Consider the following 27,582-nt stretch of genomic DNA (forward strand, 5'->3'; position numbering starts at 1 on the left):
AAAGGCTACTAAATCAAAATGTTCGTCTTACCCTGAAAAATCAGCGGAATATTGTCCATAATCAAAGATATAGACTCTAGTAATTTGGCACACTATGAGGTATCCCAAAGCAAACACAAAACAACATCTGGAAAACAAAAACAGGCTGGATTAGTGAAAATAAAAGGTGCACTCTGTTCAAGAACACATTTCAGCAACCCGGGAGCTATGGGGCAGGGTTCAGGGCTTCAGTGTCGCCAGATCCTCTCCCAGGGGCTTTCTCCAAGGAATTCTGAAAACTCAGTTAGTTCCCGCTCTGGGTGCCCGAGCGCGGACCCTCGGCGGCAAACGCAGGCGATGCGCCTTCGCACTCCATCGTGGGCCTGACCGTCGTGCTCCCAAGCACCAAGCTGTGCCTCGCTCTACGTGTCCCTCCTTCCTCCTAGAAAACGGTGCTCAGCACCACACTGTCTGGCTGAAATGCACTGTCAATGAACGCTTCATGGGATTTTTGCACACGTGTCCTCTGTGGTCTCTGAGCATGCATCCTCCGTGGGTGTCAGACCTGCAGGTCCTCACACCGTTAGGCATGCAGCCGTGTGGGTTTTCGCCTTAAAACGCCTGGAAGCGATAACTAAAGGGGTGGGGGTGGATTTACATATGGAGGACACAGACCGGAAGCAGATCCCTGGAGGGAAGGCTGCGCGAAGTGGCGGGAGCGGACGGTACCTCCCGGCAGTGAACGTCCGGGGGCGAAAGGCATGTGGTCCCTGCAGCCACACAATTCTCACCGGGTGAAGGCACGGTGCGCAGGACAAAGCCACGCACACTGAGCTGTGGGGACATATTCAATGTGCTCAAGCGGGGAAGGACCGTCTCATCATTTCTAACATTAAATGTGCACACACGTTATAGAAGAAATCAACGGAAAATAAGCATGTTTGGCTAGGTTAAAATCTTACATTTTTCACGGAGGCAATTCGGGTGGTTTATGAAAGATTGTTTCAAACTCTAGACAAAGAGGCAACCCCAATCCCTGGGCTGGGAAGAGGGGACCGCTTTACCCAGGGAGCACGCTCCCAGCAGCCACCTGATGGGGCAGCCGCGCGCGCACACGCACACACACGCACACACACACACACGTGCACACATGCACGCACACACACGCACACACACGCACACGCACACGCAAACGGCGTAGACACATCCAACGCAAAACAACGCCCGGCGCTCGGGGGCAGCCGCGTTTCCCAAAGCCGCGGCAGCACCCCCGTCCACCGGCTCCTCGGCAGCCCGGCCAGCGCCCCCCAGGAGAAGCACTGTGAGTCCCGCGGCCGCGCCGGCCAGAGCTGTGGGGCCCTGCTCCCAGGGGAGCCCACGATGAGCCGGGCAGTCCCCACTTCCGGGGTGCAGAAGGGGCCGCGGGAGGGCGTGACCGTCCGGAGGCCCTGGAGGACGGGACGCAGCCGGAGGGGGGTCCTGTGACGAGAGGGTAAGAAGCTGGGGACCTTACTCCGCGGAGGACTGGGCAGCTGTGAGGAAGGGGGGATCCCACCCCGCGGGACAGCCTGGGCGGACTGGGGAACACCGTGCTACGTGGACAGAGAGCACAGGGGCTCCCTTCGCTGTGGAAGCTAAGGAGCAAAACGAATGGGCCAGCCAAACAAGACCGGAAGCAGGGAGGCCTGGGACAGACTGACCGGCCTCCGTGTGGGGCTGGGGGACGAGGAGAGATAAACCAAAGAACTTATATACTCACTAGCGGCCGGCACGCGGATTCGTGCACACTGAAAGGAAATTAAATAGAAGAAATATCTTAATATCGGCCGTGCGCCCTTTCTCTATAATAGAAGTGTCAGCCAAGTTCACGATCAGCAATGACAGACGGGAACACATGCGTGCAATTGGCGCCAGCGAGAGCTTTATATGTATCGCCCCCATGTGCGAGTCAACTTGGCCTTTATAGATATAGAATAAACTTGCTTCATTAGACCTGCTTTCTGATGTACTAAACTCTTCCCAGCCCGGTGAAGCACCCCAACTTCTCTTCCAGGTAACTGTCAGCAGCACAGCAGGAAATACCAACACAAAGCAGATTATTATTGCTGATCAGGCAGGGAGGACAAGGTTAAATATTTAACTGCAGCAGAGTTTGGCTATATTCTGCGAAGTGAGAAAACCTGAGGTCATTTTCAAGGCCCACCATTTCTCACTTCTTTTCAGTCGGGTCAAGTCTCTAAGCTTTCTAAGTCACCGTTTTCTGGCTAATGAAAAGAAAATGCGATTCCACCGAGCCTCCTGTCTGCCCACTCCAGGACCGAATGAGAGGGGGCACGGGAAACGTCCACAGACACCTGGTCACAGTGTGCGTGTCTGCACCTGCTGTAAAGCAAGTCAGGTTTCTGGGCGGAAGAAACAGGAGGCTCGTCGCTGGGGGGAGGAGGCCGGTGCTGCTGTGTGACGTCATCACCGGCACCCACGGCCGCCATTTCCGGGCCGGGCTGTGGGCTGCTGTTTGTGCCACGGGGTCTCGGCGGCGTTGGCTGCGATTTGGTGGGCTGTCGCTCTGGGGGGGAGGGGGGCTGTGTCCCGCTGGGGAAAGCTGAGTGTTGCTTTGTGGGCGCCAGGTCTGTGGTGCCGTATCTGTGTGTGTGTCATGGCAGCTCCTGCGTTGAGTGTCTGCCCCCTGGTGGTCAGTGCGCATCATGGTGACTGGTTGGACAGTTAGACTTAGCATATTAGCTTGCTAGATAGATAGATAGATAGATGATAGATAGATTGATAGATAGATGACAGATAGATATATAGATAAATAGGTAGGTAGATGATAGATGATAGATAGAGAGAGATAGATAGATGATAGATGATATATTGTAGATAGATAGATAGATAGATAGATAGATAGAGATAGATAGATGGATGATAGATAGATAGATAGATAGATAGATAAATAGAGATAGAGATATGCACAGCCCATGGACAGGGCTATGGGGTAGTGAAGATCTGGTGGGGACCGGATAGGGACTGAAAGGAGGAGACTGGGGGAGGGGGGGTAAATGAAAGACATCTGTAATACTATCGTCAATAAAAAATATTTTTCTCATAAAAACAAGGAAGGAGGAGGAGTGTGAGAGAGGCGTCGAGCAGGGCCACGCCCTAAGATATGCGAGTGAAGAAGCTGACGTCACATGGACAGGGATCTGTCCAGCTCAACTTTCCCTGAACCCCAGACCCACAGAACCCTAAGCAAAATGATGGGCCCGTCTGCTTCAGGCCACTACCTGCTGGTGGCCCAGTCCCTCTTCCTTTTTAAAATATATTTGTATTTATTTCAGAGAGAGAAAGGGGGAAGGAGAGGGAGAGAGAAACATCTATGAGGAGAGAGAATCATGTATCTGCTGCCTCCTGCACGCCCCACCCTGGGCTCAAGCCTGTAACCAAGGCGTGTGCCCTGGACCGGGGGTCGAACCGTGACCTCCTGGTTCCCAGGGTGACGCTCAGCCCCTGAGCCGGACGTCTTCGGTATTTTTCACATCTGTCCTGTAGGCTGGCTAATGTCTACTGATCAATGAGCTCACTGATTCCCTCCTCGGCCATCACAAACCACTCCGCACAGCCCCAGTCCATGGTCCATTCGGGTCACTCCCGCTGCAACGCGAGGGCTCCCGCTTGGTTCTCTCCAGCAGCTTCTGTGCCCTCCTGACCGTCCCTGTTTGCTGGGTCATGGGCATCAGATCTTGTTCTAGTTCTGTGAACATGTGTACCAGAGCTGCTTGGCAGTTTCGGGGTCCATGAGAGGCAGTTCCTCTCGGCTGCTTCCCCACAACCCTCCCCGCGCGGCTCCAGTGCCTTCGGGACACAGTCCTCTGCGGGTCCCCACGCCAGCTCCTCCCGGACACAGACACGGATCCGGGCGTCTGTGACCGAACACCCTCGGCCCTTCCCCGGGACCTGCCGGTGGCCCGTGTCCATCACACCCTGCGCTGCTGGTGAGGCCTCTGCCCAGGCCCCCTGGCTGGCACTAGGGACCCCCGTGATGTCACGTGCACGCACGGTGAGCCTCAGTCGCGGGGAGAGGGGGAGCTTTGCTGCGGTCACCAGAGCGGACATGCAGGGGACGCTGACCCCGACCTGGGACCCCAGAGTCGCCCAGCCGCCCGGCCGCGCTCTGTTCCCCGGTGCCACCTTTCGGCAAACCCACTGTCCGCCCGCCGCGGGCTCCAGGCGTGCCGGACTCACTTCCCTGTCCCTCACCAGGACCGTTTCCATCGATACACATGCCTGCAGAGGAGTGGCTGTGGCTGCTGTGACGGCTGGGGTGCAGCCACACCCACACCCCCACCTGCGCCCCGAGGTCCCACAAGGCCCCCCACCTCCCAGCCTGCAGGCAGCCACCGCTGAGCCCACCGCCCTGGGCCTGGGCAGGTTTCCCTGCTGGTGGGAAACAGCTGAGGCCTGTGGTTCTGACTCTGGCTCACAGCCCCCACGCGCGCTCAGGGCACAGAAACACACACTGCAGGCATCCAGCAGGCCTCAGCCCCTCATGCTGCTCTGGAACCCGGACTCCGGAGGCCAGTGCTGGGAACGAGCTCCGAGGAGTGGGCCACACCAGCAGGAGGAGAGAACCTGCAGAGGCCGCCTCCGCGCAGACGGGCCTGGGCAGCTCCCCACCCCCACCCCCAGCTCACAAGGCGGCAGAATTTCTCCCATCGCAGTGGGAGGGGGAATCTGGGGTTCTAGGTGGGACGTAGGAAAGGGAAACAGTGAGGCATTCATCTGTGAAGGTCTTGGAAGCAAGGGCAGCAAGAAAGACAATGTGGCCCGGCGGGGGTGGCTCAGCGGTGGAGCGTCGACCTAGGACCCCGGAGGTCAGGGTTCGATTCCCGGTCGAGACACAGGCCCGGGCTGTGGGCTCCATCCCCTGTAGGGGGCGCGCAGGAGGCAGCCCATCCATGATTCTCTCTCATCACTGACGCTCCTATCACTCTCCCTCTCCCTGCCTCTCTGACGTCAATAAAAACAGAAAGCAGATGATGTGGCGGCCCCACGCTTTGGCTGATACACAGGCAGGGGAGGGGGGGAAGGCCCCGGCCGCTGAGCTGAGCTGAGCCCTGGCCTCTCTCTCGGGGCTGGGACCCGGGCGCAGAGGCGCCCTCTGCAGTTGGCCCCGGGGCAGGGGGTGTGGGTTACAGAAAATGGTCAGCTCGGGAGCAGACCGGCTCAGCGGGGCCAAGTGCACGTTCGATCCTTACTCGGTCCAGGCGGTGCTGAGGCCACAGAACTGAGCGAGGGCCCGGCCGGCCTCGGGGTCGAAGTCCCGGGAAGCAAAGGAGCTGAGCTCCCCAGCCTGTGCTCGGCTCGCCGCCCGCCGCCCTGCGGACTCTGACACTCCGTGAGGTCCCACAGGGCAGGCCTGCTTGTTCTGCTTGTAATACGTTTCTATTGACGTCAGAGGGGAAGGGAGAGAGAGAAGCACCAATGGGAGGGAGCATCACGCCGGCTGCCTCCCGCACGCCCCACCCTGGGGATCAAGCCCACAACCTGGGCCCGTGCCCTGACCGGGAACGGAACCCTGAGCTCCTGGCTCCTAAGTCAATGCTCAACCCCTGAGCCACGCCGGCCGGGGACACTGAACATCTTTAGACCAAGGGTCCTTCTCATGTCAAAACCGGTGCGGCTCAGTGGGTAGAGCGTCGGCCTGCGGACTGAAGGGTCCCGGGTTCGATTCCGGTTCAGAGCATGCACCTTGGTGGCGGGCACATCCCCAGTAGGGGGTGTGCAGGAGGCAGCTGGTCCATGTTTCTCCCCATTGGTGTTTCTAACTCTATCCCTCTCCTTTCCTCTCTGTAAAAAAAAATATCAATAAAATATGTTATAAAAAACAAGAGTCCTCTCACGATGAACGGCATGCAGCCCTGTGGAGGGAGCACGTGAGCACCCGTGGATCTGACACGTAATGAAACCCGCACCCTCCCGGCCACCCCTTGGCGGGTACTGCCAGGCTCCTGACTGACAGAGAGGCCTGGAGGCCGTGAGCACAGCAGCTCAGACTGGCTCCCGGGAGCCAGGATCTGCACGCAGCCTGCCCTCCTCCAGAGCCGGTCCCCACGACAGCGTAACCCGAGAGGCACAGGCGCCGGCCGCCAAGGTGAAGGTGACTCATTCCGACGGGAGGGGGGGAGGCCGTCAGCCAGAGGCCAGCAGAGCCAGGGCCCAGGGCCCAGCGCACATGCCAACACAGAGGGGCTGGGTGTGGACAGCTGGTGCCTGTGTGTGCGCGCATGCATGTGCGTGTGTGTGTGTGTGCGTGTGTGTGCGAGTACATGTGAAGCACAGTGGCTCATTCCGCTGGGACCGTCTCGGTGGAGGTGTGAGAGCTGCCGCTCAGAGTGGGCAGGACGGGGGCCAAGGCGCCCACGGCTGAGCCCCGAGCACCCGCTGCTATGTTCTCGGAGGCTCAGGGCACGCCAGCCCGGCTCCGGCTGGTTGGCTCCGTGATCGGGCGGCGGCCACAGACTGATTCCTGGTCAGAGGCCCAGGCCAGGCAGGCAGGAGGTGACCATCGATGTGGGTGTGTCTCCCCTCCCCTCTCCCCGCTCTCTCTAGCAATCAATGGGGGGGGGGGGGGAATATCCTTGGACGAGGATGGAAAGAGAGAAGGAAAAGCTGGCCCCACCCCAGGTCTCCGCAGCGCTCCTTATTCCTTCAGAACCTGAGCCAGGATGTTTACGGCGTCGGAAGCAGATGACAATCTCTTTGTGCCTCCGACTTGAGCAAACAGAGGCCTCGGGGAGAACCTTGGCCGAGGAGTGACCTGACCACACGCGACCCCCCGCGACCCCGGAGCAGACGGACGGTCCCTCTTCACAGACCCTGGCGGCCGGAACCGGGGTCTGGGCCTCGTCCCCGCCTCGCCTCCCAGAACCCACACCCCCCGTCCGCCCGCGGTGGCCCGTCCGCAGCACAGGGGGGGGGGTCGTTAGAGCCGGCCGGGGGGCTCGGGCGAGCGTCCACCTGGGGACCGGGGGTCAGGACGCAGGCCGGGCTGTGGGCTCAGTCCCCGGGGGGGGGGGGGGGGGGGCGAGCGGGAGGCAGCCGATCCGTGATTCTCTCTCACCATGGATGTTTCTCTCTCTCTCCTTTCTTCCCTGAAATCAATAAAAGCGCTGTGTCTTTTTAACTAAAAGGAATAAAAATGAAGAGCGGAGCCCGGGCAGGCGAGCGTCCCCCGGCACACGGCCGCGCGCTCCCTCACGCACACCCGCATCCGGAAGCACCGGGGTTCAGACTCGCTCAGACGGCTGTGCTTCTCCCCTTCCTCCCAGCTCCGGGGATTAGTTCCCGCCCTCCGCCGGGAGCACGCCTCGTTCTGTTCCGGTTCCTAGAAGCTCACGTCGCCGTCGCCACAGCCAGGCCGCTAAATTACTAAGCCCGCGGCCTGACCGCCTGACCTGGGCGACCGGGCCTGCCCACTGTCACCCCCACCCCGCTCCCCGCTCCCCGCTCAGCACCGGCTCCGCGCCCTCAGGCTGAGCCTCTCGGAACAGGACGCGCTTCCCCCGGAAAGTCAGACGGAGCGCTCGGAGCTGCCCTCCCCACACCCCACGAAGCGCACGGCCTCGGCACCACGGGGCCCGCTCCGGCCGAGCCTCCCGCTTCCGGCCCACCTCCCGCCTCCAACCCTCTCCACCCCCATCCCATCGCTGCTCCCCGGGGCGCCCAGGCCGGGGGCCTGCGGGAGGAAGCAGGGGCGCCTGAAGGCAGGTCTGGGAGGCCAGGGGAAGGGCTGCTGTTCTGCAGGAGCCGTGCTATCATTCATCCATTCATTCATTTGTTCACTCATTCATCCGTTCACTCATTCATCCATTCACTCATTCATCCGTTCACTCATTCATCCATTCACTCATTCATCCATTCACTCATTCATACACTCACTCATTCATCCATTCATTCATTCATTTGTTCACTCATTCATCCATTCACTCATTCATCCATTCACTCATTCATCCATTCACTCATTCATACACTCACTCATTCATCCATTCATTCATTCGTTTGTTCACTCATTCATCCATCCATTCATTCATTTGTTCATTCATTCATCCATCCATTCATTTGTTCACTCATTCACTCATTCAACCATTTATTCATTCACTCTTTCGTTCATTCACTCATTCATTGATTCACTTGTTCATCCATCCATCCATTCATTCATTCACTCATTCATCCATCTATTCATTCATTTGTTCATGCATTCACTCATTCATCCATTCACTCATTCATTCATTCACTTGTTCACTCATTCACCCATCCATTCATTCATTTGTTCACTCATTCATCCATCCATTCGTTCATTTGTTCATTCATTCATTCATCCATCCATTCATTTGTTCACTCATTCAACCATTTATTCATTCACTCGTTCACTCACTCATTCATTCATTCCCTCGTTCATCCATTCATTCACTCATTCATTCATTCACTTGTTCATCCATCCATCCATTCATTCATTCATTTGTTCGATACACACGCATTGAGAATATAGTCTCCTGGGACCTGGGACCTGGGCCCACTCAGGAAACAAAAGCGGGCATGGCCAGGCGGCAGCCACAGAGCCGGCGGAGTGGGAAGGCAGGACAGGTTACTCAATAGCCTCACACACTCAGAATTAAAATGGAGAAGAGACTCCAAGGGGGGTACAGCTCTGCAAGCGTGTGACGAAGAACCTGTCCTAGTCAGGGGCCGAGACAAGCTCCCAGGTGTGCAGTGCCTGGACGCCGCAGGATTCGGAGGGGAAAGGAGGGAGGAGGGAGGAGGGAGGAGGGAGGAGGGAGGAGGGAGGGGGGGAGAGGAGGGAGGGGGGAAGAGGGAGGAAGGAGGGAAGAGGGAGGGGGGAAGAGGGAGGGGGAAGAGGGAGGGGGGGAAGGGAGAGAGGGGAGGAGGGAGGAGGGAGGAGGGAGGGGGGAGGAGGGAGGGGGGAGGGGGGAAGAGGGAGGAAGGAGGGAAGAGGGAGGGGGGAAGAGGGAGGGGGAAGAGGGAGGGGGGAAGGGAGAGAGGGGAGGAGGGAGGAGGGAGGGGGGAGGAGGGAGGAGGGAGGGGGGAAGAGGGAAGAGGGAGGAGGGAAGAAGGAGGAGGGAGGAGGGAGGAGACAATATTCTGGGAAGAGGAGAATACCCCAGAGTCCTGGAGAACGAGGTGGAGGGCTGTTGGGGGGGGGGGGGAAGCAGGCTGCACCCCTAACTCCTTCTTCAGCCCCATGGCCCTGAGGCTGCCGAGCAGCCTGCACCCCATCTCCAGCAGCCTGGGCCGAGCGAGCCCCTCCCCCGCGCTCCCCCAGCTCCCCCTGCCTCCATGCCCGCCCTCCGCCCTCCGGACACACCCTGCTCTGTGTCCTCCAGGAAGGCCCCCGAGTGCCTAGCCAGGATCCCTCCCGCTGGACGTGGTGCCCTGGAGCCCACCCCCGTCTGCAGCAGACTGACCTCGCCTGGAGGCAGTGTCCTGGGAGCGGGCACCCAGCACCCAGCACCCAGCACCCAGGCCAGGACAGGGAGCGTCGCCCGGGGAAAGGTGCCCGGGACAGACGGCTGGGAAGGCAGGCCCGGCCCGAGGGCACTGGGTGGGCGAACCTCAGACCAGAAGCCGGGGACTTCCGGTCCCTGGAGGAGCCAGAGAGAGCCCTGCAGACGGTCCCTCCCTCCCGACAGCGCCCCCCGCGGGCTCCGCAGCGGCTCCCAGACCCGCGGGCTCCGGCACAGGGAGGGCATCTCAGCGAGAACCATACGTCACGGCCATCCCCGCGGGCGGTCCTAACACAAACCCTCCCTCCGGGACGGCGGCGGGTCCACAGGTGTCAGAGCCGGAGGAGGAGGCCGTCCTCCCACCGCCGCTCAGGGTGCTGCGGCCCTGGCCTGCCTAAGCCCGGCTCTCCCGGAGGCAGCCTGGCCCTGGGGCCGTGGCAGGCTCTGACACGTTCAGTGGGGGCCCCTGGCGTGTAGGGGCGGGGCCGGCTGCAGCCGCACCTCCCACAGGGACGAAGCCTCACACCGACGGGTGACCCCACCGGCCCGCAGCGCCGACGGGCGAGGCCGGGAGCCTGGCACCGGTACACGGGGGCACATGCGATGATCTCACAAGTCTAGACACAGCGATCACAACGTGCGGCCATTTTAACGCAGTGAGGTTCTACCTGACCAGTGGTATTCGTGGGAAACATGTGTGTGCATGTGTGTGCGTGCGCACGTGTGTGCGTGTGTGTGTGCGTGCACGCATGTGTGTGCGTGCCTGTGTGTGCGTGCCTGTGTGTGCGTGCCTGTGTGTGCGTGCCTGTGTGTGCGTGCCTGTGTGTGCGCGCCCGCGTGTGTGTGCGTGCCTGTGTGTGTGTTCACGCGTGTGTGTGCGTGCCTGTGTGTGCGTGCCTGTGTGCGCGTGCCTGTGTGTGCGTGCCTGTGTGTGTGTTCACGCGCGTGTGCGAGCGAAGCGGACGCTCACCTGTGCATGTGCTCCGTGCCGAGGAGGACCATGATGCAGTAGGAGATCCCGCTCTGCACCAGGAAGTGCAAGGCGTACCTGCAGAGAGGAGAGCGTGTGAGTCCGGGCGGCACCACTCACAACGTCCGGCTCGAACAACTTGGGCTGAAAAGTGCCACGCTTAGCCCGGCCGGCTGGCTCAGCGCTGAGCGTCCACCTGGGAAGCAGGAGGCCAGGGCACAGGCCCCGGGTGCGGGCTCCATCCCAGTGTGGGGCGTAGGGGAGGCAGCCGGTCCATGATTCTCTCATCATGAATGCTTCTCTCTCTCCCTCTCCCTTCCTCATGGAGATCAATAAATATATATATATATACTTCCCTGTTTCCCCGAAAATAAGACAGTGTCTTATATTAATTTTTTCTCCCAAAGTTACGCTAGGTCTTATTTTCTGAGGATGTCTTATTTTCAGGGAAACACGGTAGTGGCCCAGTGCACGAAATTCGTGCACGGAGTGGGTGGGGGTTGTCCCTCAGCCCGGCCTGCACTCTCTCCAAGCTGAGACCGCTCAGGGATCAGCCTAAACTGCAGCCGGACATCCCTTTCACAATCCAGGACCGCTGGATCCTAACCACTCACCTGCCTGCCTACTTGATTGCCCCTAACCACTGTGAATGCCAGCTGCTCGCCCCCAACTGTCCCCCCCCCCCCCGCTGGCCTGATGGCCCCTAGCCGCCTCTGCCTCGGCCCCACCACCATGGCGTTGTCCAAAAGGACGGTCTCCGGGTCCAATTAGCATATTACCCTTCTATCAGTATAGATATACATACGAGTGCACAATTAAAGTGCTAAGCATAACACCGAGCACCCCCAGACGAAAAGCAGACTCAAACCTCGAAGCCCAAGAGCCAAGCCGACTGCACCGGGTGCCTCAGGCCCCACGTCTCCCAGCCACGTGCCACACCGTGCCCGGCTCCCGGCCACGGCCTCTGCCAGACTCAGGGCCCAGGACGGGGAGCAGGGTTCCAGAAAAGTCCGGGAGGGACATCGAACCAGCTCCTCCCGGGCAGCCCTGTGCTCTCCCTCCGGGGGCCGCTCACAACGCAGCAAAAGCTCGAGCCATCGGCATGGACTGGAGCCGCGGTGGGCAAACTGCGGCTCTCTGGCCCCGGACTGTGGCTCTTCCACAAAGCACCACGGCCCGGGCGAGTCTGTGTGGAAGACGTGGCGTTAGAAGAAGTTTAAGATTAAAAAATGCGGCTCTCCAAAGACATGTCAGTCGTTGTCCTGCTGATATTTGGCTCTGTGGACGGAGGAGTTTGCCGACCACTAGAGAGCATGCGTGCCCAACCTGCTTATTCTGAAACGGGGTGTGTGTGTGTGTGTGTGTGTGCGTGTGTGTGTGTGGTGTGTGTGTGTGGTGTGTGTGTGTGGTGTGTGTGTGGGGGTGTGGAATGAGCTTCCGGGGGCCTCGGTGCCGGACCAGCCACACACCCTCCGCTGGTGGCCCGGGAGCCGGGCGCTGAGGGCACGCCCTGAGCCCTGCCCTCCCGCCTCAGGCTAGGCTCCGGGGGCTCCGGCTGTAATCGACCCCACCCCCGGCGGCCGCACACGTGTGCAGACGTCCACGCCCGTCCCCGGGCGGCCCGGATCACTCACAGAGACTTTGTCAGGTCACTGTACACGGTTTTCACGGACTGATGCGGGTCCTACCCTCCATTAAAGTTACCTTCAGCCTCAGCGTCATGGAGTAACAGGCACCTCCAACGTGGACAGGATGCCTACACTCTTTACCAAGTTTTTCCGTAGAAATATCATAAATAAGAAGCAGGTTCGCCGAAACCGGTTTGGCTCAGTGGATAGAGCATCGGCCTGCAGACTGAAAGGTCCCGGGTTCGATTCCGGTCAAGGGCATGTACCTTGGCTATGGGCACATCTGCAGTAGGGGGTGTGCAGGAGGCAGCTGATCGATGACTCTCTCTCTCTCCGATGTTCCTAACTCCCTTCCTCTCTGTAAAAAATCAATAAAATATGTTTTTTGGTTTTTGTTTTAAAAAGTAGGTTCCACGGCAGAACACACACACACACACACACACACACGGCCTGGAGTGCTGCTATAAACACACACACACACACACACACACACACACACACAGGGCCTGGAGTGCTGCTATAAACACACACACACACACACACACACACACACGGCCTGGAGTGCTGCTATAAACACACACACACACACACACACACACACACACACGACCTGGAGTGCTGCTATAACACACACACACACACACACACACACGACCTGGAGTGCTGCTATAAACACACACACACACACACACACACACACACGGCCTGGAGTGCTGCTATAAACACACACACACACACACACACACACACACACACACACGACCTGGAGTGCTGCTATAACACACACACACACACACACACACACACACGACCTGGAGTGCTGCTATAAACACACACACACACACACACACACACACACACACACGGCTTTAAGTGGCCTGTCTGTCTTGGTGTAAGGGGTTTGTAAAACAGGCGAAGAGAGCTATGCCTGATGGGATAAGAGTCTCTATCCTCCTCTGTCCTTTTTCATACATTAGTCATCGCCAACACCCTCAGCCCGGACCAGAGCGACAGGCCCACTGGCCACTCATTGACATAAAAACCACAAAGCATCAGTCGTGGCTGGAGTGGCTCAGCAGGCTCAGCATCACGCTGTGCACCAAAAGGTTGCAGGTTCGAATCCCAGTCAGGGCACAGGCCCGGGATGCGGGCTGGATCCCCAGTTGGGGGTGTGCAGGAGGCAGCCAATCCATGGTTCTCATCATTGGTATTTCTCTCTCTCTCCCTCTCCCGTCCTCTCTGAAATCAATACAAATACATTTTTTAAAACACCCAAAAAAGCACTATGAGATGTTATAAGAAACTCATAGAGGCCTGATGCACAAAGATTTGTGCAAAAATGTAGCCGCCTTTCCCCCTTCCCACGCTGCCCAGAGGCCCGGAGCGGCTGGGGTGGTGCAGGACGCCTGTGTATGCAAATTAACCCGCCATCTTAGTTGGGTTACTTTGCATACACACTCCTGATTGGTGAAGGTACGATCGATTTGCATCTTGCTCTTTTGTTGGTGCAGATATGAGCACAAAACCTCCGAGTGTATCTTTCTACACACTCGATTCACAAGGACGTCCATCCTCATTCCACAGGACCAACATACTCACCATCCAAAGCAGAAAACGGCGAGATACAGGCCCAAGAGCGTGGCCACGACATGTCTGATAAAAGAGCTCGTTTTGCTCGAGTGAAGGTAAGTTCGAAACCACACGGCCGCTAGCAAGGCAAAGAGCTGGCACACCACGAAGTTGACCTGTGAAGAGAAGGCGAAAGGCCCCGTTAGCAACGCAGACTGGACTTCTCCAAGTTTCTCTCTCACCAGGGATGTTTCTCTCTCTCCCTCTCTCTATTTTCCTCTCTGACATCGTACCCCAGTCACCTGGGAGCGGCAGCCCGTTGGGACAGAGGACAGGGGACAGGGCCCCTTCGCTGCATGCTCTCTCCCTCTGCGTCCTGCTCAGTGGGCCGTTAGCATCTACCCTGCAGGATGCTGCTGGTCTCCCAGCTTCCAGACCAGCCCCTGAGCGCCAGGACTGAACATAATAACTATCCCCGGACCCTGAGCTCCCTGGGCTGCATCCCCTGAGGCGTGGCAGGCTGGCCAGGCCTTACAGGAGAGGACCTGTCACACGTGGCCAGCCCACAGCGGGACGGAGGCAGGAAGCAGGCTCGCAGGGATGGTCAGTACCCGCTGCCCGCCAGCTCCTTACCGCACCCCGCGCCACAGGGAGAGTCTCGGCCCAGGAGGAGGCATGGAGGGCCAGCTGAGGCGGGGAGGGGGGGGACGTCCCAACTAACCCAGCCTCACGGCCATGTGATGGAGCTTGGGGCAGGGCGAGCATGCGGGGACAGGGAGCCAAGCTCTGACTGGCCCCCAGGCACAGATCCGGGGGCGGGGGGACGCTGGTGAGGGGCTGGTCTGCTGCCCGTGGCCTCGCTCCGCTCACTCACTCGGACACGTGACTGGCAGCGAGCTCATCCCTAAACAGGATAAAGCGGGATAAACAGGAGGGAAAGAGGAGCCAGGGCCCCGTTTTCCCCAGAGGGTTTGGAGCGTGAGGCTGCGCACGTGTGTGCCTGTGTGTGTGTCCCTCCACACTGTCTCTCCGTGGGGACACACAACACCCCGGAAGGCCTGCCGAGGGCAGAGCAGTCTCATTCTGCACGATGGGTGAACAGGCGCTCACGTCCGCGCCAGGACCCGGGGCGGCACGGAGGGAGGGCCGCGGTCACACGGCTGCCGCCGCCCGCACCACGGCCCCCGGCCAGGGAGGCCCCGGGAGGACGGCACCCGCTGCGCCCGCTCCCCCCCCCCCCCACCCCCGCTCCCAGTAAACGCCGAACAGGCCAGCAGAAGCAGGTCTGGGGTCACCCGGGGACGCGGGGGAGGGAGCGGCAGGGTCTGAAATAACCTCACAGATTGGTTTGCTTGCTTATTAGAATTGCTGCCAACATTTCCCTCCCTCCCTCCCTCACTCACTCATTCATTCATTCATTCATTCATTCATTCATTCCCGCGACGGCGATCGGAAGCATCAGCCCCAGCAGGTACAGCGTTCCTGTCCGAACTGAACGTGAGAGCAGACCTGCCCGGGGGCCGCACCTGATCGGGGGAAGCACCGCCCCCACACAAACAACAAATCCCAGCAACGCCGCTCTGGCCCCCGGGAACCGACAGGCTCCGGCCCCCGGGAACGGACAGGCTCCGGGAACGGACAGCCCCGGCCCCCGGGAACGGACAGGCTCCGGGAACGGACAGGCTCCGGCCCCCGAAAACGGACAGGCTCCGGCCCCCGGGAACGGACGGCCCCCTGTGAACGGACAGGCTCCGGCCCCCGGGAACGGACAGGCTCCGGCCCCCGGGAACGGACAGGCCCCGGGAACGGACAGGCTCCGGGAACGGACAGGCTCCGGCCCCCGGGAACGGACAGGCTCCGGGAACGGACAGGCTCCGGGAATGGACAGGCTCCGGGAACGGACAGGCTCCGGCCCCCGGGAACCGACAGGCTCCGGCCCCCGGGAACGGACAGGCTCCGGGAACGGACAGGCTCCGGGAACGGACAGGCTCCGGGAACGGACAGGCTCCGGCCCCCGGGAACGGACAGGCTCCGGCCCCCGGGAACGGACAGGCTCCGGCCCCCGGGAACGGACAGGCTCCGGGAACGGACAGGCTCCGGCCCCGGGAACGGACAGGCTCCGGGAACGGACAGGCTCCGGGAACGGACAGGCTCCGGCCCCTGGGAACGGACAGGCTCCGGCCCCCAGGAACGGACAGGCTCCGGGAACGGACAGGCTCCGGGAACGGACGGCCCCCTGTGAACGGACAGGCTCAGGGCCGCCTCAGCATCGTCAGGCTCAGCTCGATGCCACACCCACTGCCAACACGGCGATCGGTCTGAAGCTACTCCGCCTCCACCTGACACACTGCCTCTCCCATAAAGACCGCGTGCACCGCCATAAAGCGTGTTTGTTAGTGACTCGCGGGGACGGGAGGCCCCGGCCTCTGAAACACTGCCAGCAGCACAAAGAGCACATGGTCCGAATGGAAACGTTTAATTTCCCACTTTTTAAAGAATCTGGGAAGGTTAAGACACTGCTGCCAAAAAAAAAAAAAATCAATAAAATAAATTTCTTATATATATATTAAAAGCCCAGTGATTTCCTTATTGTTTCAGACGCAAGGAACCTCCTCTCGCCAAAACCGGTGTGGCTCAGCGGTGGAGCGTCGGCCTGTGGACTGAAAGGTCCCGGGTTCGATTCCAGTCAAGGGCATGGACCTTGGTTGCGGGCACATCCCCAGTAGGGGCTGTGCAGGAGGCAGCTGGTCGATGTTTCTCTCATCGATGTTTCTAGCTCTCTATCCCTCTCCCTTCCTCTCTGTACAAAATCAATAAAATATATTAAAAAAAAAAAAACAAAACCCTCTTCTCCCAAGGAAACAAGCAGGTATATGCACCAAGTGTACAGATGGGAATTCATAGAACAAAACATTCCCCACGACTCAGGAATGCCTAACAACCTTGCACCCCAATGGGGACCCTCCCTCAGGTTTTGGAAAGCAACGAAACAGAATGGGGAACGACTCTCCAGAAGTAAAGGCAACGGTTACAATGATTTTACATTCAGTCTGAGCCCGATTCAAACACCCACACACACACTCATACACACACACACACACCACACACACATACCACACACCACACACACACAGACATGCACACACACACCACACACACACTCATACACACACACCACACACACAAACCACACACACACCACACACACACACCACACAGACATGCACACACACACCACACACACACTCATACACACACACACCACACACACACACACCACACACACACACACACACCACACACCACACACACACACCACACACACACACCACACACACATACCACACACCACACACACACACATACACACTCATACACACACACACACACCACACACCACACACACACACCACACACACTTACCACAGACACACACACATACCACACACACACACACCACACACCACACACACATACCACACACACACACACACACACACACACACCACACACCATACACACATACCACACACACACACACCACACACCACACACACATACCACACACACACACCACACACACACACACACACACACACCACACACCACACACACACACACACACACCACAAAAAACAGGACTCGGAATTGGGACGTGCCTCGGGGGCTTGCTGTCCGCCTGTCACCGCTCTGAGGGTGAAATACGAGTGACTCACGCAGGATCCCTCGTCCCCCCCCCTCCCCGCGTGCCTCAGCGCCGTTGCCCGGCCCTACGCCGCCATCTCGCCCTGGGTTTGAGGCCTTGGCCTGTAAGAAGCCAAAAGGCCGGACACCTATTCCGTCATCGCCAACAGCCCTGGGTTTGTGGAGACCGGGGAGCACGTGAGAGCCAACCCCCCATTTCTGATGAGCACAGGGGCCAACACCGCAGCCATGCTTTCACTCCGTTACCGTCCACAGGTGGCTGTTGGCTGTCAAGCACGCATCGGTAAGCCTCCTGCATAGAACTCGGAGCGAAAGCAGCCTAGACGCTTTCCATAATTACCGGGGAAAACATACATGTGTGGTTGTTACTGCAAGAGACTAAAACTCACGAGAACTCTGAGGAGGAGGGCCGCTGAGCTGCGCTGGGTACGGGGAAAGGGGTCCGTTCCCATGACAACTTCAGGGAGAGCCCGATAGCTTCGAGCCCGATGCTCGGCCGCTGTCGAAGGTCAGAGAGAGGCCCGGTGCTGCTGTAATTCTGTTCCTTGTAAAACGGCTTAGCGCCCTCACCTGGCCTTCCGGAGCCGCGCTCGATGTCCGCTGCGTGCCAGGCGGGCGTGAGGAATCTTTTCCAGAAAGGCCCCGAGTGGGGATCCCCCTCTAATTAGCGCCGCGTCTCCAGCCATCGGAACGGCGCCCTCACCCCCCCCACGCACACGGCCCGTTGATAACGGGCTGCCGTGCTAATCACACCGGCGGCGGCCGGCCAAGGGCGGGCCTCGAGGGCCGACCCGCTGTCGGGTTCCGTGCGTCGGGCCCCTAGTTCACGATAACAACGCAGAAGAAACAGCAGGAAGGACGCCGAGAGGAGGGCGGAGAGAACGGGGCGTCCCAACCTCACTGGCTCTCGAGGAAGCTTCTCTCGCTCCGAATCCCCGGAGGGAGGCCTGCGTGAGGACGGAGCGGGGACGCCGGGGCCGCGGCTGAGATCTGCTGGGTGGCGTTCAGCTCTAGCTCAATGCCAATGTCACCCCCCTCCAGGCCCCTGGCCCGAGACCGGGTGTGGGGGTCCACCCCTCAGGTCATCCCTCCAGCGTCCCGTGTGCTCAGACACGCTCTCTCGCACGGACACGCAAGCAGCCGGCGGGGGGCGGCCAGTCCCGGAGTCTAAAGACACGGCTCGGGGGCCTGCCCGGTGGCTGCTCTCCCAGTGCTGACTGTGTTCTGTGTGCGAGGAGGAGGACACGACGGAGGCAAAGGCAGCCCGCCTGCAGGCCAGCACGCCCCGCCCGCAGTGCCTGAAGAGGGCGCACTCAGACACTGAGGCACGGCCCCCTCCGGGGGCAGGAGCGCTCACGCACAGCCCTCGGACCCCACACCAGGCGACGAAGGGGTTTGAGACCCCATTTACTAACGGTCCAAAAGCAGCCGCAGGGAGGAAGAAGGGCCGGCCGGCCTGGCTCGGCCTTGGCAGCTGCTGCCACCTGCTCAGCCACACACCTTACGTAAACACCGCTCCCAGGGTTTATGCATTCAGCCATTGTCGTCCGCCGTTCATTTCAGAACTCCGCAGCGGGCCTGGGCATGCACCTTTGAAACACTCTATTGTTCACCGAGATGCATTCGACGCAACCCCTGTCTCCGGGGCAACCCGGCCACGGGGCTCTGGAACCGGCGGCTTCGCGGACGGCGGCTCTCACGAGTGTGACCGGACCTGCAGCGCTTCCCAGGGAAAACGCAGGATCAGGCTTCGTGGTTCGTGTGTCTGCAGAGGGCTGTTTTTAAAGATATATATTTTATTGATTTCTTACGGAGGGGAAGGGAGAGGGACAGAGAGCTAGAAATGTCAATGAGAGAGAAACATCCATCAGCCGCCTCCTGCACAACCCCCACTGGGAATGTGCCCGCAACCAAGGTACAGGCCCTTGACCGGAATCGAACCCGGGACCTTTCAGTCCTCAGGCCAACATTCTATCCACTGGGCCACATCGGTTTTGGCGAGAGCTATTTTTTAAAAATATACACTTTATTGTATAGGAGAGGGAGAGAGAGAGACAGAAACATCAATGATGAGAGAGAGAAATGGATCGGCTGCCTCCTGCACGCCCCACACTGGGAACGGAGCCCAAAAGCCAGGCCTGTGCAAGCACTCGACCCTGACCTCCTGGTCCATAGATCGACACTCAATCCATCACTGAGCCCCGCCGGCCGGGCGAACACGCGCCTGTGTTAACACGCATGCACTGAGTGACCTGAACACACCTAACGCCTGTTAGCGGCAGCTCTGACCTCGCACCAGCAGGAGAAGGTCTCCACGGGATAAAAGTGTTTTTAAACAGGATCTTCATGGTTGTGTGAAGCCAGACAGGAGCCAGGCAAGCCGGCCTGTGTGAAGTGCCGTCCGTCTTAGGACACTGTGCCCACAGAGGAGCCGCTGAGGGCCGAGGCCAGGCCCCGGACGGCGGAGGCAGGGCCGTGGCGGGAGGGCCGTGGCGGCGTGGGGGGCAGAGCCCAAGGAGCCCTCTGGAGGCCCGCGGAGGGGAGGGCGGAGCGGACAGGCCTGTCTCTGCAGATAAAGGCGGTTCCTTCGTGAGGGTCTGATAAGCGGCCGGCAGAGCCTCTCGCCAGGGCCCTTCGCCAGCTGCCGAAACAGCCACCGGAGAACGTGGCCTCTGCTAAGAATGTCCAGCCTTGAGTCTTATCTGATTTCAAAGGCGCTGGGAGGGCTCCATGCGGTGACGTATGCAGGTGAGAGAACGTGTCCGCCCGGAGGAGTGACCGTGGGAATCGCTGCCAGAGCCGCAGGGCCGGGCGGCACACAGGCTGTCCCCGCCGTCCCCCTGCCCCCAGCCTCTCCGAGCACGGGGTCTCCGCTCGCCCCCGTCCCGGACAGTGGCCTGCCCCACACAGGTCGTCCGCGAGCCGCCTCACCCCGCTGCTCCCCACCAGGCACGCGGTCACGCCGATGTCACCGTGACCACAGCACCACGGGAAGCGAGGGAGCCATGTCTGTGGACAGGTGTTCCCTAAAGGGTGTGAACTGGACAGGTGTGCCACCATCGCACAGATCATACAAGTGACAGGTCAGTGGGCTGAGTGTCTGAAACCAGTATCCTGTCCCGTGGTCCTCGGTCACCGCACTGTTCCGGGTCACCACACGCATGCGTGCGCACACGCACGCACACACACACACACACACACACACACACACGGGGTGTCTGTCAGTGGGTGCCCCAAGCGCGTGTTCTTGCGTGAAGGCAGCCTGCCACGTCCTGCGTGGTCCTCACGGGGTGCCTGCACTGTGGGCTTTGCAATGGGAGAAGAGCTGGTACATCCGTCCTTCAAACCCTGCCCCTCCCCCAGAAAAGGGAGAGAGGGGGAAGGCAGGGATGGAAGGATGGAGAGAGGGGGGGAGGGAGAGAAGGAGGAAGGAGAGGGCTGGAGGCTCAGGAACTCGGCGATGTGGGTCCATCGGATGCGACAGGACGATGTGCTGAGGTCAGGAAAACAGGGGGAAACTAGGCTGATCCCGGGCGGTCAGCATCCTCCTGCGCTGTGCCAGCCCTCTGGGGTCTTTTGAAAATTGGCCACATCAGCAACTAAAGAGGAGCCAGTTAGGTCTGCTGGGATCAGATGTCTCCTCCGGCACCTTCTGCCTCTGAGACCGCTCTCCTCAGCCCGAACCTTCCCAAAGCACCCTCCACTGGCCCTGCAGTCCGACCCACCGGCCTCCATCCGACCCACCGCCCTCCAGTCCGACCCACCGGCCTCCATCCGACCCACCGCCCTCCAGTCTGACCCACCGCCCTCCACTCTGACCCACCGCCCTCCACTCTGACCCACCGCCCTCCATCTGACCCACCGGCCTCCAGTCCGACCCACCGCCCTCCATCCGACCCACCGCCCTCCAGTCCGACCCACCGCCCTCCAGTCTGACCCACCGCCCTTCATCCGACCCACCGCCCTCCAGTCCGACCCACCGCCCTCCATCCGACCCACCGCCCTCCAGTCCGACCCACCGCCCTCCAGTCCGACCCACCGCCCTCCATCCGACCCACCGGCCTCCAATCTGACCCACCGCCCTCCATCCGACCCACCGCCCTCCATCCGACCCACCGCCCTCCAGTCTGACCCACCGCCCTTCACTCTGACCCACCGCCCTCCAGTCCGACCCACCGGCCTCCAGTCCGACCCACCGGCCTCCAGTCCGACCCACCGGCCTCCAGTCCAACCCACCGCCCTCCAGTCCGACCCACCGCCCTCCAGTCCGACCCACCGGCCTCCATCCGACCCACTGCCCTTCAGTCCGACCCACCGGCCTCCATCCGACCCACCACCCTCCATCCGACCCACCGCCCTCCAGTCCGACCCACCGCCCTCCACTCTGACCCACCGGCCTCCAGTCCGACCCACCGCCCTCCATCCAACCCACCGCCCTCCATCCGACCCACCGGCCTCCATCCGACCCACCGCCCTCCACTCTGACCCACCGGCCTCCAGTCCGACCCACCGCCCTCCATCCAACCCACCGCCCTCCATCCGACCCACCGGCCTCCATCCGACCCACCGCCCTCCACTCTGACCCACCGCCCTCCAGTCCGACCCACCGGCCTCCAGTCCGACCCACCGCCCTCCAGTCCGACCCACCGCCCTCCAGTCTGACCCACCGCCCTCCATCCGACCCACCGGCCTCCAGTCCGACCCACCGCCCTCCATCCGACCCACCGCCCTCCAGTCCGACCCACCGGCCTCCAGTCCGACCCACCGCCCTTCACTCTGACCCACCGCCCTCCAGTCCGACCCACCGCCCTCCACTCCGACCCACCGGCCTCCATCCGACCCACCGCCCTCCATCCAACCCACCGCCCTCCACTCTGACCCACCGCCCTCCAGTCTGACCCACCGCCCTTCACTCTGACCCACCGCCCTCCAGTCCGACCCACCGGCCTCCAGTCCGACCCACCGGCCTCCAGTCCGACCCACCGGCCTCCAGTCCAACCCACCGCCCTCCAGTCCGACCCACCGCCCTCCAGTCCGACCCACCGGCCTCCATCCGACCCACTGCCCTTCAGTCCGACCCACCGGCCTCCATCCGACCCACCACCCTCCATCCGACCCACCGCCCTCCAGTCCGACCCACCACCCTCCATCCGACCCACCGCCCTCCACTCTGACCCACCGGCCTCCAGTCCGACCCACCGCCCTCCATCCAACCCACCGCCCTCCATCCGACCCACCGGCCTCCATCCGACCCACCGCCCTCCACTCTGACCCACCGCCCTCCAGTCCGACCCACCGGCCTCCAGTCCGACCCACCGCCCTCCAGTCCGACCCACCGCCCTCCATCCGACCCACCGCCCTCCAGTCCGACCCACCGCCCTCCAGTCCGACCCACCGCCCTCCAGTCTGACCCACCGCCCTCCATCCGACCCACCGGCCTCCAGTCCGACCCACCGCCCTCCATCCGACCCACCGCCCTCCAGTCCGACCCACCGGCCTCCAGTCCGACCCACCGCCCTTCACTCTGACCCACCGCCCTCCAGTCCGACCCACCGCCCTCCACTCCGACCCACCGGCCTCCATCCGACCCACCGCCCTCCATCCAACCCACCGCCCTCCATCCAACCCACCGCCCTCCATCCAACCCACCGCCCTCCATCTGACCCACCGCCCTCCATCCGACCCACCGCCCTCCACTCTGACCCACCGCCCTCCAGTCCGACCCACCGCCCTCCACTCTGACCCACCGCCCTCCACTCCGACCCACCGCCCTCCATCCGACCCACCGGCCTCCAGTCCGACCCACCGCCCTCCATCCGACCCACCGCCCTCCATCCGACCCACCGCCCTCCACTCTGACCCACCGGCCTCCAGTCCGACCCACCGCCCTCCAGTGCTGACTGCCCTAGAAATAAAGCCCTCGGGACAGCAAGGCCTCGGGACAGAAATGTCCTATTTTATTTTATTTAAAAAGCACATATTTTGTTGATTTTTTACAGGGAGGAAGGGAGAGGGAGAGGGAATTAGAAACATGAATCAGCTGCCTCTTGCACACCCCCCACTGAGGATGTGCCCACATCCAAGGCACATGCCCTTGACCGGAATCAACCCTGGGACCTTTCAGTCCGCAGGCCGACGCTCTATCCACTGAGCCACACCGGTCAGGGCAGAAACGCCCTATTTCAAAGCGTCAGAGGCCTCCCTGGACACAGCTCTTTATTTAAACCCCAGGCGGCTGAGCACGCCCGATGGTTGCCCAAGGACACCCAGCATTACTCACCCAGGGTCCGCCGATCCTTCGCTCGCTCCTTCTCCTCCCTGACCTTTGTATCAAACATCAAACACTGATTTCCTCCTTCCCCTCCGTCCTCCTCCCCCGGGCGGGGCAGAGGGAGGTGACAGCTGGGAGCAGGCAGAGCCCGGAGCTTATGCCTGCATTGTTACTAATTAATCGCTGTTTTCCTTCACCGTGAACCAGGGCTGACCTGCTTTTGCCCCGCCCTGTATTCCAGGTGGACCAGTAACCTCACCATTCCATACACCGGACGCTCCAGTGAAAAAGCTAAGCTAGTCTTCTGGCCCGACCGTCCTTTCTTTCTCTGAGACCAAGCCACCACCTCTATCATCTCCCGCATTTCCAAAACTCTGTTAATTAGTTCAGACCCAATTACAGTGCTAACAAGTTCTATTTCCACACTTCGCGTCTCCCGATTTAGCCCCTTTTCCTGTTAAATCACATGGTCTGATTACCACCACTTCTTAAGCTTTCTCCAACCTGGACCCGGTTATTCACCTATCACAGAAAGTTACTTTCTACTCTGCTCCATTTTAAAATAACGGCCTACTGACTACTTATTCATGCAATGTTACAATAAGGCTTTTAGTTATTCCTAGAGCTTTTTTTTTTTTTTTTTTAAAGTCAACTCTTCAGTGCTGGCAACAATTTATTATCGCTGTAGAAAAGGTTAAGGCCTTTGTTGGCATTCATTCAACACTATTAAGACTTGCTTTAAAAAAAAAAATAAGCAATTTAAAAAATGGGCAGAGGACCTACATACACACTTCTCCAAAGAGGACATACAGATGCCAAGAGACGCAGGAAAAGATACTCAGCATCGCTCATCGCCAGAGAAACGCAAGGTAAAACCGCAAAGAGATGCCGCCTCCCAGAACGGCTGACGAGGAGGAGGACAGAGGAAAGAGAGCCCTCGGCATTGCTGGTGGGAGTGCAGATGGCGCAGCCCCGTGGAAAGCAGTGTGACCTCCTCAGAACGTCAGGATGGAACGGCCTCATGACCCAGTGATCCCACTCAGCCACGAGGAACACACGGCCCTGTGTTCACTGACGCCCAGTAATCCAGGTGTGGAAGCAGCCCCTGTGCCCACCAGGAGGTGAGGGGTGAGCGCGCGGTGGTGCTTGTGCCCACGGAATGCTGCTCGGCCACAAAAGGAACGGAACCTTGCCATTGGCAACAGGATGGGGGGACCAGAGCGTGTGGTGCTAAGTGAGATGCGTCCGCCAGAGAAAGACACACGCCCATGAGGATTTCCCTTATATGTGAAATCTGAAAAAACAAAACAAACAAACAGAACAGAAACAAGACTCCTGGACACAGAAAACAGCCTGGGAAGGCTGCCAGAGGGGAGGGACTTGGGGGGCTGGGGGAAGGGGTGTAGAGGTGCCACTTGATAGCTAGGGAATACCTATCTATATAAAAGCCTAAGCGAGCCTTCGACGGGTCAGCCAGTAGCTATGACGCACACTGACCACCAGGGGGCAGACGCTCGATGAACAGGCATGGAAACATGGAACAGACTGGTAAATCTCAGAGGGAAGAGGGGGAGGGGGAGGGTGGGAAGAGATTAACCAAAGATCTCATATGCATACTCTAGAGGCCTGGTACATGGGTAAGTGCACCGGTGGGGTCCCTCGGCCTGGCCTGCGGGGATCGGGCCAAAACCAGCAGTCTGACATCCCCCGAGGGGTCCTGGATTGTGAGACCTGGATTGCCAGGCCGAGGGACCCCAGATTCGTGCACCGGCCTCTATTGTAATAACTGTAGGTGGAGCCAGGTGGGTGCTGGAATAGCAGGGGGTCACTTTGTAAAGTACATGAGTGTCTACCTAACCACTAGGCTGCACCCCGGAAACCAATACAACCTACTGTTGGGGGCAGGAGACACTTGCCTAGGAAACACCACTCCAAACCCTACACAAATGGCTCCCCATGTGTCCGGAGGGCCCCATCGGGGCTGTGGATGACGAAGGAAAGTCAGCATCTCAGTCCCCCGGCCTTCCCGGCTCCCCCGCCGCTGTCAGGACTCGCTCGCTCCGGGTGGCTGAGAGGTCAAAGGCCCTCGTCAATATTAAACCGCCTTTCAAAGATAAGCTTCATATAAATGTAAAGGTGTTAGCGGAGTAAGGAAAAATCCCCTCCTGTCAGTCACGGGGACAGGGAGGCGGCCTTTCTCCCAGAACAAACCTTGCTCCCTGTCAGCAAAAAAACAAACAAACAAACAAAAAGCGTTGACCTGGTACCCGCCCTGCCTCCGCGAACGCCCGCAGCAGCCTGCTTGCCGGGCGCAGCCTCCTCCCGGAACCCTGCGTGCTCACACAGACCACGCTGTCAGGGCACAGGATTACTTTCACTTCTGGCACGTTGATCAGCTGGCAGCAGCCACAGTGTAACCGCTCAGGGCGTGCGGGGCAGGTGGCTTACCGGGAACCGAAAGTTACGGCCCGATGGGAGCACTCAGACAGGACTGACACGGATAAGGTAGAGCATTCAGGTTTGGAGCTGAGGTAGAGTTTTTTGTGCTCGGACACATTGAGTGTGTTTAAAAAGCAAACAAGCAAGCACACACACACACACACAGCCCAGAGCACCCGCCTGCAGACCAAAGGGCCCCGGGTTAGATTCCGGTCAAGGGCACGCACCTCGGCTGCAGGCTCCTCCCCGGCCCTGGCCCTGGCCTGGCCCTGGCCTGGGCCTGGCCTGGGCACGTGCAGGAGGCAGCCCATCGACATGTTCCTCTCAGACTGAGGTTTCTCTCTCTTTCCCTCTCTCTTCCGCTCTCCCTGAAAATGAATGGGGAAATGTCTTCGGGTGAGGGTCACACACACACACACACATACATTCACACACACTCACACATACATTCACACACACATACATTCACACACACACTCACACACACATTACACACACCCTCACACACTCTCTCTCTCTCACACACACACACACACACACACACGCGCACGAAGCCTCCGTGTCACCCTGCCAGGCACAGGGGGGCCCATCCCGCCATGAGCGGAGCCGGGGGACAGCGGGTCCTGCGTTGTGATGAGATCCCCAATGCCATCCCTGACACCCCACACCCAGGAGGACAGGGGCCCGGCGCCCCGAAAGCCGCCAGCACTCGGGGAGCAGGTCCCTGGACACAACTTCCAGCCACAGCTCCAGCTTCTCGCCTGGGGCTGGGGCCGCTCCGTGTCCATCCCCCCGGCCGCCGCCTCCCCGCCTGCCTTTCGGGGAGCCTGCGTGCCCACGGGGTGGCCGTGACCCCCGGGCCTGGGGCAGGAGGCAGGGGGGCGGCGGCCGCGGTGGCTACAAGGTTGCAACTTTCGGCCCAGAACCGGGAGGTGAACTCGCCGTGACTTTTCTCCGTGACCCCTGCGCCCCCGCCGCCGCCGCGCTCCTAACGGGCCCGTTCCCCAGGCCGCCCCCCGCGCCCCCCGGGGACCCCGTGCCCGCCCTCCACGCCGCGCCCCCGCCCGGCAGGGGCTCCGGGGCCGCCTCCCCGGGCCGGGGCCGGGGCCGGGCGCCGGGGCAGCGCGGGCCGAGCAGCAGGCGCGCAGGGCGCCCCTCCCCGCGGCCCCGGCCCGGGCCCGGCGGGGGGCGCGGGGGGCGGGGGGCCCGGGGACAAAGCCCGGAGCCGCCCCTCCGCCGGCAGCCCCCCCCGCCGCGCTGGGTCCGGGCGCGGGGTCCGGGGGGCGCGGAGGGCGGCGGGCGCGGCGGGCGCGGGGGCGGGCGCGGGCGCGGGGCCGGCCGTACCTGGTCCAGCGGCAGCCGCACGGCGTCGCTGAGGGGCCGCAGCAGGGCGGAGCCCGTGGCGCTGCTGGAGGCCATGCCGGGAGGCCCGATCGGCCGCTGCCGGCGCCGCGCGAGGATGGGGATGCGCGGAGCCGCGGGCCCGGAGGGAGGCGGGGCGGC

The 27,582-nt window shown here is 60.7% G+C and overlaps 1 protein-coding gene across 1 annotated transcript; it reads right to left on the minus strand.

Moving 5' to 3' along the window:
- On the minus strand, positions 1 to 27,582 carry LOC123652515 (lysophospholipid acyltransferase 2-like). The gene is made up of 4 exons (XM_045582907.1): positions 27,424 to 27,582; positions 13,695 to 13,840; positions 10,468 to 10,545; positions 1 to 127 (listed from the first exon to the last, which is right to left on the minus strand). The coding sequence occupies exons 1-4, from the start codon at positions 27,496 to 27,498 to the stop codon at positions 28 to 30; spliced, it is 399 nt and encodes a 132-aa protein (XP_045438863.1). The 5' UTR covers positions 27,499 to 27,582; the 3' UTR covers positions 1 to 27.

This window comes from Pipistrellus kuhlii, unplaced genomic scaffold (genome assembly GCF_014108245.1).
Source record: "Pipistrellus kuhlii isolate mPipKuh1 unplaced genomic scaffold, mPipKuh1.p scaffold_m20_p_170, whole genome shotgun sequence".
NCBI lineage: Eukaryota > Metazoa > Chordata > Mammalia > Chiroptera > Vespertilionidae > Pipistrellus > Pipistrellus kuhlii.

Coding starts and splice junctions, on each gene's coding strand:
- LOC123652515 (XM_045582907.1), bottom strand. CDS start 27,498: ATGGCCTCCAGCAGCGCCACGGGCTCCGCCCTGCTGCGGCCCCTCAGC. Junction 13,841..27,423: donor TGCGGCTGCCGCTGGACCAG/GTACGGCCGGCC, acceptor TTCTCTTCACAG/GTCAACTTCGTGGTGTGCCA. Junction 128..10,467: donor GGCACGGAGCACATGCACAG/GTGAGCGTCCGC, acceptor TTTGTTTTCCAG/ATGTTGTTTTGTGTTTGCTT.